This window comes from Enhydra lutris, unplaced genomic scaffold, assembly GCF_002288905.1.
Source record: "Enhydra lutris kenyoni isolate GAN:26980312 unplaced genomic scaffold, ASM228890v2 scaffoldscaffold11, whole genome shotgun sequence".
Classification (NCBI taxonomy): domain Eukaryota; kingdom Metazoa; phylum Chordata; class Mammalia; order Carnivora; family Mustelidae; genus Enhydra; species Enhydra lutris.
The window spans coordinates 15,269,119-15,286,230 of NW_019154095.1; the positions used below are offsets into that span (position 1 = coordinate 15,269,119).

Here is a 17,112-nt window from a genome sequence, read left to right on the forward strand (position 1 = left end):
AACAGAAATTCTCCAACAGTTCTGGGGGGAAGAAGTCTGAAATCAGTTTCAATGGGCCAAAATACAGGTGTTGGCAAGACATGGTTCCCTCCAGGGACTTAGGTCCCTGGGCATATGGTGTGGGATCCCACAGCTCCCACACAGACACCGTTCTCTGTGGCTGGATGCCCCACTGTCGTTGCTGTGGTGGGCAGGGGGACGACACTAAGGCCGTCTCACTCAGCCATTACGCTCTTGCTTCGGTCTTTAAAGCATGTTTCTTGCAGAGCAGCCTATAGTTAGCCAGTCTCTGCCCTGTAGTTGGAATGTTTAGTTCACTTCCTTTTGATGTAACTGTTACTGTGGCTGGGTTTAAGTCGGCCATATTGATCTTTGTCTTCCATTCACCTATTTCATCCCACTCTTGCACACTCTCCAGAAGCCCATTTGCTTTTGATGTAATTTTAAGTATCATTAGGTTCAAGTCTACCATCCTCCTTACTGTTTTCCACTGGCCTTTTGTTTTTTTCCTTCTGTTGCTAATTTTGGATTAACTGAACATATTTTGGTTTTCCATTTTCCTTGCTCAATTGGCTTCTCAACTACGCCTCTGAATTTTTAAAGAATGGTTGCTTCTGGGTGAAAAATGTGCATCCTTCAGTTAACAAAGGCTACTTAGAATCAGTATGTGAGCACATCATGCATTCTGCTTCCTGAGAGTCAACTACTTCCCACCGCATGAATCTCATGACATGACCACATTCTTCCCTTTATCCATCACCCTCTGTGCTGCTCTGGTCACAGGTTTTACTTCTACATTCGTTGTAACCCAACCTTACAGTGTTGACATTTTTGCTTGAAACAACTGTTTCTTAAGGAAATTACGAGAAGAAAAAAAATACGTAGTTTTTCTTACCCACCCACTTTTTTAGAATTTATCTTCAAGTAGGCTCCGAGCCCAACATGGGCTTGAACTCACAATCCTGAGGTCAAGTCTCCTGCTCTGCCCACTGAGCCAGCAGGCACCCCCTCCAAACACTCCACTTTGTAATCCTTTGATTGATTTTTCTTTTCCAGTTGTGTTTTTCTCCTTCCTATAGATCTGCATTTCCTTCTGATACCTTTTTTCTTAGCCTAAAGAACATCCTGTAGCATCCTTTTAACAAAGATCGGCTGGCAACAAATTCTCTAAAATTTTCTTTATCTGAAAGTGTGTTTATTCACCCTTTTTAAAAGGATGTATTCACTGATGTAGAATTCTGGGGTGACTTTTTTTCCCCCTCAGCTCTTTAAGTGGGTCCTTCTGTTGTTTTCTGGCTCTCTTGTTTCTGCGAGCTGGCTGTGAGACTTGTCATTGCTCCCTCTGTATTTATTCTGTCCCTTTTCTCCGGCTGCTGTCAAGGTTTTCTGCCTATCTTTGTTTTTTTGGCATTTTAACTCTGATATGCTTATGTATGGCTTTATCTTGCTTAAGGGTTTACTGAGCTTCTTGGATCTGTAAGTTGGAAAATTCCAGTCATATTTTTAATTTTGCTACCCCATTCTGACTCTTCTTTAGGTACTCTTATTATATATATATTTTAGATCCTTTGGTATTGTCACACAGTTTCCTGTGACTCTGATTTTTCCCCCCAAACTTTTTCTGATTTGCAAATTGGATAAACTTTTATTGCTTTGTTTTCAGTTTCACTGACCAATTTGCCATTTCAAATGTGCAGAGAAGGGGGGGTGTTGCCTGGTGGCTCCACTGGTTAATTCTTGATTTTGGCTCAGGTCACAGTATCAGGGCTGTGAGATGCAGCCCCATATCAGGCTCCATGCTGGGCGTGGACCATGCTTGGGATTCTCTCTCTCCCTCTGCACCAGCCTCCATAAAAAAAGAGAGAGGGAAGGAGGGGGAAAAGGGAAGGAAAGAGGGAGGAAGAAAGGGAGGGGAGAAGGAAGGAAGGAAAGAAGGAAGGAAGGAAGGAAGGAAAAGGATGGGAAAGTGGGGGAGGGAGGGAAGAAGGAAGGAAGAAAGTGAGGGCCGGTCATTTAGTGAAGCCCATATGCAGTGAATGGTGCCCCTTATGTCCATGCCCATGAGAGTCACCACAAGGCCCCTTGGAGAGGCAGAGGGAGACGAGAAACAAAGGAGAAGATGACGTGAAGATGGAAGGCAGATACTGTGTTGATGTGACCACAAGCTGACGAATGCCAGAGCCACCAAAACCGTAAGAAAGAGAAAACAGAGCACGATGAACTGACTGAGCCACCCAGGTGCCCTAAAGTCCTGGTTTTACTCACTGTGCTTTGACGATGTAAAAAGTCGGAATCAGGGGCACCTGGGTGGCTCAGTGGGTTAAAGCCTCTGCCTTCGGCTCAGGTCATGATCCCAGGGTCCTGGGATCGAGCCCCACATCGGGCTCTCTGCTCAGCAGGGAGCCTGCTTCCTCCTCTCTCTCTGCCTGCCTCTCTGCCTACTTGTGATCTCTGTCAAATAAATAAATAAAATCTTTAAAAAAAAAAAAAAAGTCGGAATCAGGGCGCCTGGGGGCTCAGTCGTTAAGCCTCTGCCTTCGGCTCAGGTCATGATCCCGGGGTCCTGGGATCCAGCTGTGCACTGGGCTCCCTGCTCAAGTAGGGAATCTGCTTCTCTCTCTCTCTCTCTCCCTCTTCCCCTCCCCACTGCTCATTCTCTGTCTCTCACATAAATAAGTAAATAAAATCTTTTTAAAAATTATTTTTTTAAAAAAGTAAGAATTAGATGAATTTGGGTAAAAAACACGTGGGAAATTCCTGCACTATTTCTATAACTTTTAAGTCTAAAATTAAGAAAACAACAAAGCTACAAAATTCATGATGCAAAACTCTGGAGAACTAAAGCGAATCCACAAAATTGGGGTATTAAAAACCACCTAGGTGGCTCAGGTGGTTAAGCGTCTGCCTTCAGCTCAGGTCATGATCGCAGGGTCCGGCTCAGTGGCGAGCTTGCTCCCCCTCTTCCTCCATCCCTCCCCTGCTCATTCTCTCTCAAAATCTTAAAAACAAACACCCTGCTTTGTAAAAAGGAGACTATTCCCCCACCATTAAAGGCCTATAAGGGGACATAATATCTGAACGTAGGTCAGTCACCCTGACCTGAGAGCACATTCCCAGAGTACCTTAAACAACTGCAAATTCAAGTTTATATGGGATGTTGACCAAGATAGACCAATCAGAGGCAGAACAACATGTATAATATGCTTCTATTTGTGTAGAAAGAGGAAACTGAAAGAAAATACATCCATATTTGTTTATACGGGCAGAAGGAAACTCTGGAAGAACACATAAGAACCTATATAGAATGTCACCTGCATCTATATTTCCTGGGTGAGGAAGACGGTAAGCGGACCATGATGCAGCAGGAACACATTAAACTTAACATTTTTTTTGAGGGGCGCCTGGGTGGCTCAGTGGGTTAAGCCTCTGCCTTCGGCTCAGGTCATGATCTCAGAGTCCTGGGATGGAGCCCCGCATCGGGCTCTCTGCTCAGCGGGGAGCCTGCTTCCCATCCCCTCTCTCTGCCTGCCTCTCTGCCTACTTGTGATCTCTGTCAAATAAATAAAATCTTTAAAAAAAAAAATTTTTTTTTGAACAGGAGGATGAATTATTCAAAACATTAAAGCAAATGAATAAAAGGACATATTGAGAACTTGACCAAAAGATACTAAATGTCAAGAATTTAAAACAGAGTGATTATGACCCAGACATCTTATCTTAGCCACTTTTTCCTAAGGAAATGATGGAGGGCGTATACTAAGATTTAGCTAGAAAGAAATTCATGAAAGCGCTTAAAATTTTTTTTGAATTGCAACCATTCATTAGTAAGAGATTAACTACGGCACACTCGTGAACGAAACGGCGCGCGCTAAGACCACAGCCTAGAACACAGGTGCCCGGGCTGGTCACCGGGGGTGAGGAAAGTGCAGGAAAGGCGCTAAGGAGCCTGGACCAAGGAGCAGGGTGGCTCCTTTCAGGAGAAGGGATTGTAGCTGATTTTATCTTCCTTTCCACACCTTCTGAATGTTCTCAAATATGTTTTACAACAAAAACACAGAACTTATCTTTTTAAAAAAACAAAGGAAAAGAGAGGAAGTGCTGTTTTCCTCCTAAACATTTTTCCATCAACCCTCCTCTTCCCTCTAGGGCGATGGCAGACAGGCTCTTACCGAATGACGTGGTTCTGTCTCGGGCTCTTTTCCAACAGCGGACTTGGCGCTAAGGGGTCTGATGTTTTTAGGAGTGACCGACTCAGCCGGTTTCTCTGGAAGCTCCGAGGATATATGGGGTGTATCTGGTTGTGTCCTTATTTTCTCTGCTGGTTGAACTTTCCTTCTTATATCCTCTTCTTCAGTGCTTTCAGAGTCATCGCTAATGGGCCTGACTCTCCTTCCTGGCTATGGCGAGAAAGCATTACTGTCTTAGAAAATACAAATGCTTTATCCTCCTTACTGCAATAGTGGACAGCCCTGGTCAAGTCCACATTGCTCATTCACCACCTTCCAGCTCGAACATAATAGGAAGGTGGCAACGGGATTACCGGGTAGTTTGCTGGGGGCAGGGAGGGGTGTGGACAACCCAGACCCAAGAGTCCAAATAAACACTCCCCACAATTCACACGGCCTTTGTGGATCGTGATCTAAACAGATGACATGAACACTATGAAAATCAACTAGGGACAGAGACATTCGAGCCCTCTATAAATAAAACCACCTAAGATATGAAAATATATTCCCTTTTTACAGTAAAAGTATCTTCTGAAATGTAACATTCTGTATGTAAAATGTGGTTATAGCACATTTTCTCTGTTGGCGTCCCATCGAAATAGGAAATCTGCTGCAAAATAAGAGAACACTCCTACATACCTTTTTTGCCCTCATCTCTGTAGACATGTTTTCACCTGCTTCAATTTCGTAAGTGTCTGACCTGTACCAAAGAACAAAACGTTAGTAGTATCTTATACTTTTTTTTTTTTCACATGTCTTGTAGAAGGTGCTCGTCCAATATTAAAACAAGCTCAGTTCCGTGAGGAGATTTCCGCTTGTCCTGGGCGGGTCTGCCACCTTCGGGATTTATGGGTCATCTCCCACACCATCCCACGCCCAGGCCCCGTAAGTTTATTCTTGGTGCGCAAGAAAGCGCCATTACTGCACCACCTTGCGGTCATGCCCCAGAACTGCACTTTCTCCGTGTTCCCACTCCCGGGTAACTGTATGGGCCATCATCTGATGAACTGAAAGCTAAGTCCACAGACACCAGGCCCATCATAGGGGATATAAAAAGGAAGACCTTCTTTTTCCCTTTGAAAAGGAAAACAAAACAAAACAAAACCCTAAATTTCCAAAGAGAGATAAGAGTTCATTTTGTCACTCAACTCAACATTCATTTAATGCCAACTTCCACGCCATGCAGACAGAACATGGGGGCCCCCTGGAGCCAGCAGGCAAACCAGGGAGAGAAGACTGGCAGTTCAGAAAGATGGCACTGGAAGCTGTGGGGCGGGTGGGCTGGAGGGGAGAGAGCAGTTCTGGAGACAAGGGACAGCAGGCAGGGGACGCTGGTGAGAGGAGCCAAGTGCCTAGGCCATGGCTGGGGTATGGAGAGAACAAATAAGACTGGTCAGAGAACAGAGGCTGTCGGGAATGACTCTCAGGTGACAGCAGGACCATTAATCTAGAGAATATCAAAGGATCTTGCTGACACTGGGTGAGAGAGGAAAGGACTGAGCTTGGCTTTGCCTTTGTTGAATCCGAGGTGCCCGTGGGCATCTAGGGACATATGGCCAATCTGCAGGACATGGCAGGCCCCAGAGAAAGGCTGGGCAAGACAGACAGACAGACAAGGAGCGCAGTGGCATCTGGGTAGCTAAAACCAGGAGAGTAACACTGCGGGCGGTGGAGAGGAGAGAGCAGAGAGCAGCCTCACCTGTGCACACGAAGAGGTGAGGGAGAAGGAGATCAAGGAACAAAGACCCAAACGTCCCTGGTGAGGATCTGGGGCCTAGAGGTTGATGCCTCCATGAGTCCTGCTAAACTCTACTCTCTCCCCAGTGCATCTCTGATGGCCTGACTCCCCTTCGTGTCCACATAAATGAATGAAAGACCTAATTGTGAGACCTGAAACCATAGAAAGCCTAGAGGAGAACACAGGTGGTAACCTCTTCGACATCGGCAGTAGCAACTTCTTACTAGCTACTTCTCCTGAGGCGAGGGAAACAAAAGCAAAAATAAACTACTGGCACTTCACCAAGACAAAAAGCTCCTGCACAGCGAAGGAAATAATCAACCAAACTAAAAGACAACCTACTGAATGGGAGAAGATATTTGCAAATGATAAAGGGTTAGTATCCTAAGTACGTAAGGAACCTGCAAGGGGCGCCTGGGTGGCTCAGTGGGTTAAGCGTCTGCCTTTGGCTCAGGTCATGATCCCAGGGTCCTGGGACCGAGCCCCGTATTGGGCTCTCTGCTCAGCAGGGGGCCTGCTTCCTTCTCTCTCTGCCTGCCTCTCTGCCTACTTGTGATCTTTCCCTCTGTCGAATAAATAAATAAAATCTTTAGAAAAAAATTAAAAAAATAAAAATAAATTTGACTTTTAAAATTGAGGTATCGTTGACATATTAGCTTCATGTGTACAACACGATACTTTGCTACTTGTACACACAGCAAAATGTTCTCCTCGGTTAACTCTAGTTAACATCTGTCACCACAGAGAGCTACAAAATTTGTTTTTCTTGTGACGAGAACTGCTAAGATCTACTCTCCCGGCAACTTTCCAATGTACAAGGTATTAGCTGTAGTCCCCCTGCTGTAACTACATCCCCAGGCCTGTTTCCTGTGACCGGAAATACGTGCCTACAGTTAGTTACTACAAGTCATGTTAATTTCTGAGAACAAGTTTTTGTGCACCGGTTCTCTGGAGGAAAAACCCAAGTTGGCTCCAGAGATCTTCGAAAAGCTGTAGTCATGTAAGCGCCTGTCTCAGAGAGCTTCTCGGGGAGATCCCACTGACCACGGCTCCACGAGCACTCGAAACAGAATCGTACCTTTTCTCTGCCTCTTTTCCTTGAGGAGTCGAGGGCACGGAGGACCCGCAGTGCTTGGAGAATTCGTCTTCATCAGCATATATCGCGGTGCTGTGTAGAGGAGGGTCTACAAGAGATTTTTTTTTTTTAAAGCACAACTTTAAAAGTCTGGCAGCTTGAGCAGCGCTTCTCATTGTTCCAAACCTCAGTGTGAGCCGTTCCCACCGCACAAGCGACTGACTCCCCAAAGGTCTTTGAGCTCGCACCTCAACGCGAAGCAATTTAAACCGTTTCATTAGTAAACACGTGGACGTTTATCAGTGTTCACCTGTGTTACTGTATTGACACGCTCTGTGGGAGTTTCTCAATGAGCTGAAAGAAATGTGAGTGGGAAGCCCGGTGTCCTCTGTCCTCACTGGGAGGAGCGTCAGGGCTCTACGTGAGACCCCACGCTGGAAAGGCACAGAAAATGGCTCAGAGTAAAGGAGGACACTCTTCCCTCCTCAGGCAGGGGGAGCTTGGGGGAGGGAGGGAGGCGGCCAGGGGTAGCTACAGGGTGCCCGGTAAGAGCCAAGCGACCACTGCTTCATGCTCAAATCTTAGCTCTTGGTGTAGACTTTAGACAGGTGTCCCACCAAACAGCTGCTTAATCGAGGAACACTATCAATGCATGATTTTAAAGGTAGGGATAGGCTCTGTGCTGCCCTCAGCCAGACAAAGGGATTTGCTGATGCTGCAAATAACAAAGAATAAAAAAGAAATAAACCAATCCTGAATCTCCATATGCAGCCAGTCATCCATGCTGGACTCTCACATACAGAGAAAGAGAACCCAATTTTTTTTTTTTTAAAGATTTTATTTATTTATTTGACAGAGAGAGATCACAAGCAGGCAGAGAGGCAGGCAGAGAGAGAGGAGGAAGCAGGCTCCCCGCCGAGCAGAGAGCCCGATGCGGGGCTCGATCCCAGGACCCTGAGATCATGACCTGAGCCGAAGGCAGCGGCTTAACCCACTGAGCCACCCAGGCGCCCCGAGAACCCAATTTTAATAAGATAAATAATCCAGCTTAAAAATGGATAAATGGGGGCGCCTGGGTGGCTCAGTGGGTTAAGCCTCTGCCTTCCGCTCAGGTCGTGATCCTAGCGTCCCAGGATCGAGCCCCACATCAGGCTCCCTGCTCAGTGGGGAGCCTGCTTCCTCCCCCCACCACCTACTTGTGATCTCTCTGTCAAATAAATAAATAAAATCTTTAAAAACAAAAATAAAAATGGATAAATGATCTGAAGAGACAGCTCTTAAAAGAGACACACCAATGGCCAACAAGCACGTAAAAGGGTGTTCAAGATCATTAGCCACTGGGGAGACACAATTCAAAACCACTGCGAGGGGACCCTTTCATGCCCACCGTCAAAACGAAACCCAAGTGAGGCCGCGGGGAACCGGGACCCTGGCGGACCGCTGCGTTAGTGTGATGTGGATGCTGCAGCCTCCGTGAGGAGGGCAGAGCGAGGCCTCAAAAAAAGTGACCACAGGATCCGGCAACCCTACTTCTGCGTCTACACTCCAAAGAAGTGAAAGCAGGGACTCGAACAGAGGTTTGATTCACAGTCACCACAACATAAAAGCGACCCCAGTGTCCACAGACAGCCGAATGGCGGTACACAGAGGATGGAACAGGATTCGGTTTTCAAAAGGAAATTCAAGGGGCGCCTGGGTGGCTCAGTGGGTTAAGCCTCTGCCTTCAGCTCAGGTCATGATCCCAGGGTCCTGGGATCGAGCCCCACATAGGGCTCTCTGCTCAGCGGGGAGCCTGCTTCCCCTCTCTCTCTGCCTGCCTCTCTGCCTACTTGTGATCTCTGTCAAATAAATAAGTAAAATCTTTAAAAAATATATTTAAAAAAAAAAAAAAAGAAATTCAGACTCATGCTACAACACAGGTGGGCCTTGAAGACACACTGTTAAATGGAGGGATAAAAAAAAAGGAATGAAAGGGAAAATACTGTAGAAATCCTCTCATAGGAAGTATCTAGAGTAGTCAAATTTCTAGAAACGACAAGCTGGGCTGGGAGGTATCGACAGTCAGGAGCTGCTGGTCCAGCGGGCACAGACCCTCAGGGGGAAGTGGGAAGGTTCTGGAGGTGGACGGTGAGGACAGCACTGATGCCACAGAACCATACTCTTAAAAATGGTGAAAACCATCAGTTTTATGGTCTGTATAGGTTACCACAAAAACACAGTGAGACAGCACTGGACAGTCCTGGCCAGAATCGGAAAGTCGGGAGAAAGGGAAACACAGGCCCATGCACAAGCTTGCGCATGAATGTTCACGGCAGGATAACTCGTGGCCCCACAGGGGAAACAAGCCAGGTGTACAGTGACGAACGGAGAACAAAGTGAGGAGTATTGAAGCAATGGATTATTGAACGAAAATGTTTTTAAAAGGAACAAAGTATTGATTCTTACTACAGGACATATGGACCCTGAAAATACTAGGCAGAATGAAGGAAGCCAGTCACAAATGAAGAGAGTATAACCCTGTTTACAGGAGGAGGCACACCCACAGCCAGGAAGGAGGTGGAGGGTTGCCAGGGGCTGGGGGAAGGAGGGGTGGGGAGGGACTGCGAATGGGTACAGTTTCCTGCTGGGGTGATTAAAGGTTCTGGAATACACAGGGGCAACGGTTGTACAATTCTGTAACTACACCAAGAATCCCACTGAATTGTACTTGAAAATGGGGAATTTGGGTAAGTGAATTACATCTCAATTTTAAAAATTCTGTGAGGGTGCCCCAGGGGGCTTAGTCAGTTAAGCATCTGGCTTGTGATTTTTGCTCAGGTCAAAATCTCAGGGTGGTGAGATCAAGCTCCGTGCTGGGCTGGAGCCTGCTTAAGATTCTCTCTCTCCTTCTCCCTCTGCCCTTTCCCCACGTCCCCCTCTCTAAAAAATAATAAAAATGAAAAATAAAAAAATTATGTGGTTTCTTTTGGATTCAGATATTTTACATTTCAATTTCCTTAATTAAAACACTTCAAGCCATAACAAAAGATGTATTCTGACAATGCTTATAAAACGTACACTATTCTTTTATTAACAAAAAAACAGACTAGAAGATATGAGAGACCAACTGAAAAATATGTCAGAGTACAGGTTTTCAAAATGCCCTTAAGATTTTTTCCAGCAACAATGTCTGATCACTGCTGATCTCAGTGTGGGGGCACCTGGCACTTTCTGCCATGTTTTGGCCTGTGGAGCGGCCACAGAGGGTACAGCCAGAAGCAGTCCCAGCTGGACAACTCACGTACTCCTGGTCAACCCAGTACAGCCCTGTTTTCCTCACACTCCAGGGAACACAGGCAAAGTTCTCCCCTCGCTCTCCTGAAGGAAACTTCTGCCTCGGTGTATCAAGGAAAAGGGAAAATTACCCCTCTTCTCCTCCCTAAATTTAGGCCCCTTACTGAATGACTCTGTTGGTGGTATGGAGTAAGAAGCACAGTTCACATTCTCCTCGTTACAGAATGCTATGATGGGTGTCCCGATAGAACTGGCTTGACGAATGCTACCAGAAGAGTTCCATTCTGATAAATGTTTAACAGAGTTCGTAGTCCCAACGTACCTAGAAGTGAGGAAAACTAACTCAAATTATCAAGTACTCCCCTCAACACTACAGTCATAGGCAGACAGCTGATTTTTATATCTGAAGATATTCCCATGTTTTTACCAGTAACTGGCCTAAAGGTTTGAGGATAAACTACTTCATAAAACTTTAGGATAAAAGACTTAAAATACTGACCAAAGATTTCGTAAGGTTCTTCATCTTTCTCATTTTCACCCAGCCTGTCAATGCTGGAAATAACAGAATTATCGGGGAAATCAAACACATCAATGGGCTTCTGCGTTGGGCCGGCTTTCTAAAAGTAGACAAAGCAAAGTCATTGAATGGGCTCTAACAGGACCATTTCGAGCTGATTTATCTAGCGAGGATAATTCTGAATTATCCGAATGAAGAGATCCTTAACACCTGTTGCAGGGAGACACACCAGACCCCTTTGACAAACCGGGGCAAGGGCTGGCAAACTTTTCTGTAAGGGACCAGACGGTAAATATATTAGGCTCTGCACCTGTTGCAACGACTCAGCCCTGCTGCTGTGGTCTGAAAGCAGACAGCAACGACACAGAGAGAATAAACAGGGCTGTGTTGCAGTAACTTTATTTATGAATATGGAAATTTGAATTTCACGTCATTTTCCCCTATCATGAGATGTTCTTCTTCTGATTTTATTTCAACCATTTAAAAATATAAAGATCATTCTCAGCTCACAGAGCTGTCCAAAAAACAGGGAGCAGGCAAGATTTGGCCCATGGGCCACAGTTTGCCGACTCTGGATCTCGGTAGAGCTCCGGGCCCCCGCTCCAGAAATATGCCCATATACCTGAGAGTTCACAAGGACCCACAGGGCTGGAAACTGCCAACCAAAGGAGAGAGACAAGGGTTTATGGTTCAATATACTAACAAGCCCCACAAAATTTGCTATCCCAAATCCTCATGAATGGATCAAAACATACAGAAAATGAGAAAAACTTCCATTTCAACTCTGGAAAATGTGGAAGGTGCCATTAACAGATGAGAAAGCATAAGAAAATTCTGGAAGATAGAAAGAAGATGGAATAAACTGACCAAACAACAACAACAACAACAACAAACACAACGTTCCCACTTACAGACCTTCCCTCCTCCCTGCAGCAAATTGGCCTCCGGCACATAGCTGTCTTCAGGGAAGACAGAGGTCAGACAAGAGCCACCCCCTGAAGGCTGGGGCGAGGGCAGCAGGTGGAGAGAGAGCTAAAAAGACAGGGGCACCTGGATGGCTCAGTGGGTTAAAGCCTCTGCCTTCGGCTCAGGTCATGATCTCAGGGTCCTGGGATCGAGCCCCGCATGGGGCTCTCCGCTTAGCGGGGAGCCTGCTTCCCCCCCTCTCTCTGACTACTTGTGATCTCTCTCTCTCTGTGTCAAATAAATAAATAAAATCTTAAAAAAAAAAAAAAAAAAAAAGACAGGAGAGCAGGACAGAGAGCAGACAGCCCCCAACTCCCTACACCCTGAAAGCAGCCACTCTCAATGTCGTTGATGTGGGTTTCCACTGCCAAGTAGATGAGCCATTGGAAAATAATATAAAATGAGCTTTGCAGAGTGCTGAAGAAACGTACCCGCTTTTAACATAGATTTATTTTAAGACCCTAAAGAGAAACTATAATATGAACTAAATCAACAGCATGAAATCACAAACAATTGTGGGAAACAAATGCAGAAGTGATTGAGTGAAAAAAGCAAAATACAGACAGTTGAACACATTTTTGTAGGATATTAATTAACCAAATTGGAAAAAAAAAAAACAAAAACAAAAAAAACAAGGCTCAGAAAAAAAGATTCAAAATGTTAACAGTGGTTATTTCTTCCAGTATACTGGTAAAGGTGGGAGGAAAAGGAATATGCTTTTTATCACAATAAAAATGAGTTTACCCAGTGAAATCTAGAAGATTCAAAGCTTCCCTCGAAACACGTTATTTCGTATCATCGATTACAAGAGAATCACATTAAAATACGAAGATAACTTACATCTTTTGCAGAATGCGTTCTTCCTACAGTGTTCTTTGAAGATCTCACACTATTAAACAGCAAAAACACAAATAGGAAATAGTTAAAATAACTGGGAAGCACACTAACTTGCAATCCTCTCTAAGCATTTTTTCTCCCCAAATTACATTTCTCGCTAGTTGCGCAAATAGTGCATACCCAGTGAAAGTCAGGTTATGGCCAAATCCTTCCAGAAAACAGAACCCGTATCTCACAGGTACTTTTTTACAGGTCAAATCCTATCACTGGTATAGAAAGTCGCACACCTGTCTGCCTCAGGGACACAGACATTCTCCATCCTGCGGCTATCCTTGCCCCTGAGGACAAGTCAATAGCAGGGACTGACCGTTTCTGGAGAACTAAAAAGGGAGGTCCAGCGGCATTTATGAAGCACCTGACACCCGTTCCACCCCTCATCTGGCTCTTGGGTGTATATTTTCTCATTTGGCTCTAACAGTCCTATAAAGCAGAAGTGAATCCTATATTGCAGATGTAGATTCGCCCAAAGCAGCACAGGACCAAGGAGGAGAAGCCGGCATTAAAACGTGCATCGGTTCAAATTCAGCTTCCCTCTTCCCACTGCCTCAGGCCCCTCCACTGGGCCTTAGCATAAAAGGATAAAGCTGTAGATCTTCAAGCTTAAACAAGATGGAAAAACAGGCACTAAAATACGAACTGGAAATAAGAGCCATGGGAAATACCGCCGCCAGTGAATGGGTATCGAGTATCCTTTGCACACCAAGCACTGTAGTAGGGCACCGGGGATGCTCTGGAAAATTCCGTACCCAGTCTCTTACTTTACAACATGCCACGCAGACACCCGTCTGTGGGTCACAAAATCAGTTTAGTGTGTCTGAATCCGTATTTGAGTACTGTTGTATGTGATATAATTTCGAACTTACAGAAAAATCTCAAGTATAAGAACATTCCTGTCCTTCACCCAGGTTCACCAATGGTTTACATTCTGTCTCCTATGCTTTCTGTGTGTGTATATGTCAACTAGAGACACCATGCACCTTTACCCCCAAATAATTCAGTGTGTCTCTAAGAAAGTGTTCTATTGCATCCCCACAGTACAATTTCCAAATTTAGAAAAGAAACACTGATATGATTATATAATCTACAGTCTATCCAAATTTCATCCATTGCCCCATCATGTCCTTCAAAATTTTTTTCTGCGTTTTCAAAAAGGAAATAAAAAAATATAAAATATAAGATTACATTGGGGATTGTATTTTCATAAACTCTGTTGTTCTGCATGTGTGGAGAGCACATTTATGTACAGTGATGTAAAATATCATGACTGAATCACAAACGAAAGGGCTGAACTCCTTAGAGCCGTGGTTCTCAAACTTCCCAGCATCAGAATCACCTGGAGGGCTTCGAACAGACTGCTTGGCCCCAGCCCCAGAGTTTCCGATTCCGCAAGCCCGGGATGGGATCTGAGAGTCTGCACTTCTAACAAATGCAAGGAACCACACTTTAAGAACCTCTACTTTATTGGATTTTCAGCTCCCAAGAAGAAGGTAGAACAGGTATTCATTTTATGGCATCAATGATTCTAGGATTCAGAAAAGTGACTTATCAATGCTCATACAACCAAGTAACAGAAATAGGACTAAAACCCAGATCGCCTAACTTCTTACCTCCTCTCCGCTGGCTCCTGCCTCCTCGGTGCTTCAGAAAAAGTCAGGTTTCCTCCTTACCTTAGGGTAGGAGCAAGGTGAGGTTTCCCAAAGACGGAAACGTCTGTGATACCATATGTAAGATTTTTGGTGGATTTCAGGAGTCTCTCTCTCTCTCTCTCTCTCTCTCACACACACACATACACACACACAGAGAGAGAGAGAGAGAGAGAGAGAGAGAGAGAGAGAGAGAGGAAGGGTGGGGGAGAAAAACAAAAACTACCTGGCCTATCAGAATGAGTTTAACTTTCCTCAGGTGATGTTAAGGCCCATATTCTTTCCCGATCCTCCCCTCTACTGGGAGAGTCTTCTGTTCTTCCCCAGCTGCAGGAATTTAATCCCAGTTTATGCCACCTGCCTGCTGTCCAGCTCCAGCCTTTCCCCCTATGCTCTGCTCTGCTCACCTTAAACAGTCGGCTGGCGTCTACAAACGCCACCTTCTCCAGGCAGTCCTCCCACCACCCAGGACCTCCTGCCCGTATGTAGGACCTTGTGTACCCACTGCAGCAAGCCGAGACCCCTTTAGCCAGGGACACTCCGGGCCTTTGGATGCTCTCAAGACACAGCCAGCCAGACAGTTGTCAAAGCATCCACTAAAAAATAATATTTTGGAGAGTGGTTTGGCAGCCTGTATTTAAATGCACGCCCTTTTTGAGAAACAAACAAAAACCAACTGCTTGACCCATTTTGCAGTGCCCTTTTTAAAATAACAAGCAGCAGCTTGGTCCCCCAGCTGGAGATGATGTTCAGCTTTTAAGGTCTCTTATAAAACCACCAGGGTCTTGAAAATAAGATACTGACTTACTGACCAGCCACAGTGCAAACGTTTCTAGAATGTAAATTCTGGCAAGCAGTTGGCACTCGGCGAGCTGTTGTTGTTATCTTGTTTCAAAATATTTTGAGTCTACTTTAGACTACACCCACCCACGCAAAGATAACATTAGCAAACGTCCTTTTGCACCCTCCAGGCACAGTGTTCAGCGGTTAACTCCTCTGTCTTGCGGCAACCCAGCGTAGTCGGGATTATCATTCCCATTTTACAGGTGGAAACCGAGGCCTGAGGGAGTGCCGCGGCGGCAGAGCCAGGGAGCCTCGCAAAGCAGCACGAACAGCTCCGAGAGGCACAAACGCCGCCGCAGAGGAAAGAGATAAAGCCTGTCCCGGGTCCGGGTCTTCACGGGCCGCACAACTCACCCGCCCCGCCCGGGGTACCGCATCCGCCGCGACGGGGCCATCCTAGTCTACCGAGCTCCCGGCAGACGCGGCCCGTAAAGCTCCCGCCAAACCCCGCGCCGCTCCGAGCAGCCAATCGCAGCCGAGCACACTCGCCCGCCCCACGCCCCTCCCCGAGCCGGGTACGAGAGCGGGCTCCGGCGGGGGCTCCTCCCCGTCCTGGAGCGCGAGGGAAAACCCGGTATGGAATTCTGGGAAAGCTGGAGTCTGCGCCTTACAACCCTTTGCTGATGGTCTCTAAGACGACACCAATTTGCCGGGCTTTTCCTCCCACCCGTGCGCCGCGCCAGTTTTCCAAAGCCCCGCATTTCCTGAGCCTCGTGGGCCCTCCCCTGGGGCGGGGAAGGGGAGGAGCCAGGGCGGAAAAGAGGTGGTGCGCGCGCCCTGGGTACCAGATCCAAATTCCGGAAGGAGCTCCTGGTTCGGGCTCCTGGGAATTTAGAGCGCTGCATTGCCTGAAAGGCAGGATTTGACCCCGTTGCTGCCCTCAACCAGCTGTATGAATCCGCGTATTATTTTACTTCTTTTTCAGTTTCCTCAGTGCAAATGGGAAGGGCCCTTCTGGAGCTAATATTCTCTCTTCTTTTCTTCGTTTAAAAATGTATTATCCTGCAAACGAACGTTGGGCCCTTACCACACCGTAAATAAAAATGAACTTAAAATGGATCAAAGACCTAAACTTGAAAACTATACACCTCTTAGAAGAAAGCACAGCAAAAACTTCATGACATAGAATTGGGCACTGATTTCTCGGATACGTGCCAGAAACACAGTTGGGATGATGAACAAATTCTGCAGACGGAGAGTGGTCGTTGGTTGCCTAACCTGAATGTACTTAACTGGGGCTAAAGTGTGGAGTTAAAAATGATTAAAATGCTGAGTTTCATGTTATGTATATTTTATCACAATAAAAAGTTATAACATATTTCATGCACACAAAAGAATAAATATACGTAATGTAAGGCTAAAAAAGAACACCCATAGGGCGCCTGGGTGGCTTAGTTTGGTTCAACATCCCACTGGTGATTTCAGGCTCTGGTCATGATCTCAGGTCATAAGATCCTATCCTTCCCCGCCCCCCCCCCCCCCCCACTAACATGGGCTCTGTGCTGGGCGTGCTCTTAAGGTTCTCTCTCTCCTGGATGCCTGGATGGCTCAGTTGGTTGGGTGTCTGCCTTTGACTGGGGTCGTGATTCCAGAGTCTTGGGATAGAGTCCCACATGGAGCTCCCTGCTTGGTGTGGGGCTTAGCAAGGAGGCTGCTTCTCTCTCTGCCCTTCCCCCTGCTCATGCCATCTTACTCTTTCTCGCAAATAAACAAATAAATAAATAATCTTAAAAAAAAAAAATTCTTTCTGTCCCTCCCTCCTCACTCTCTCTCAAAAACAAAAACAAAAACAAACCACTCATGTACTCACCGCTGGATTAGAAAATAAACCATTATCTCCCCCACCCCAACAATAAACACTCATCAGACTTGTGTCAGGCCCACAAGCACAAGACTTATAATGCTTTTCCCAGAAAATGAAGCAACCTTGATAA

General features: G+C 46.0%; 1 protein-coding gene across 2 annotated transcripts in view; it reads right to left on the minus strand.

The window, feature by feature from the left end:
• The window catches only part of LOC111144429 (centromere protein U), a 35,540-nt gene extending 19,967 nt beyond the window's left edge, over positions 1–15,573 (minus strand). Inside the window, exons 1-7 of one of the 2 annotated variants that reach the window (XM_022498726.1) lie at positions 15,533–15,573; positions 14,360–14,443; positions 12,636–12,684; positions 10,812–10,929; positions 7,043–7,148; positions 4,866–4,926; positions 4,170–4,397 (exon numbers count right to left, since the gene is read on the minus strand). In XM_022498726.1, coding sequence (XP_022354434.1) covers positions 4,170–4,397; positions 4,866–4,926; positions 7,043–7,148; positions 10,812–10,929; positions 12,636–12,684; positions 14,360–14,443; positions 15,533–15,573 — 687 coding nt within the window. The remainder of the gene's footprint in view (positions 1–4,169; positions 4,398–4,865; positions 4,927–7,042; positions 7,149–10,811; positions 10,930–12,635; positions 12,685–14,359; positions 14,444–15,532) is intronic. The other variant, XM_022498727.1, reaches the window with a different exon arrangement.
• Between the last annotated feature and the right edge of the window lie 1,539 nt (positions 15,574–17,112).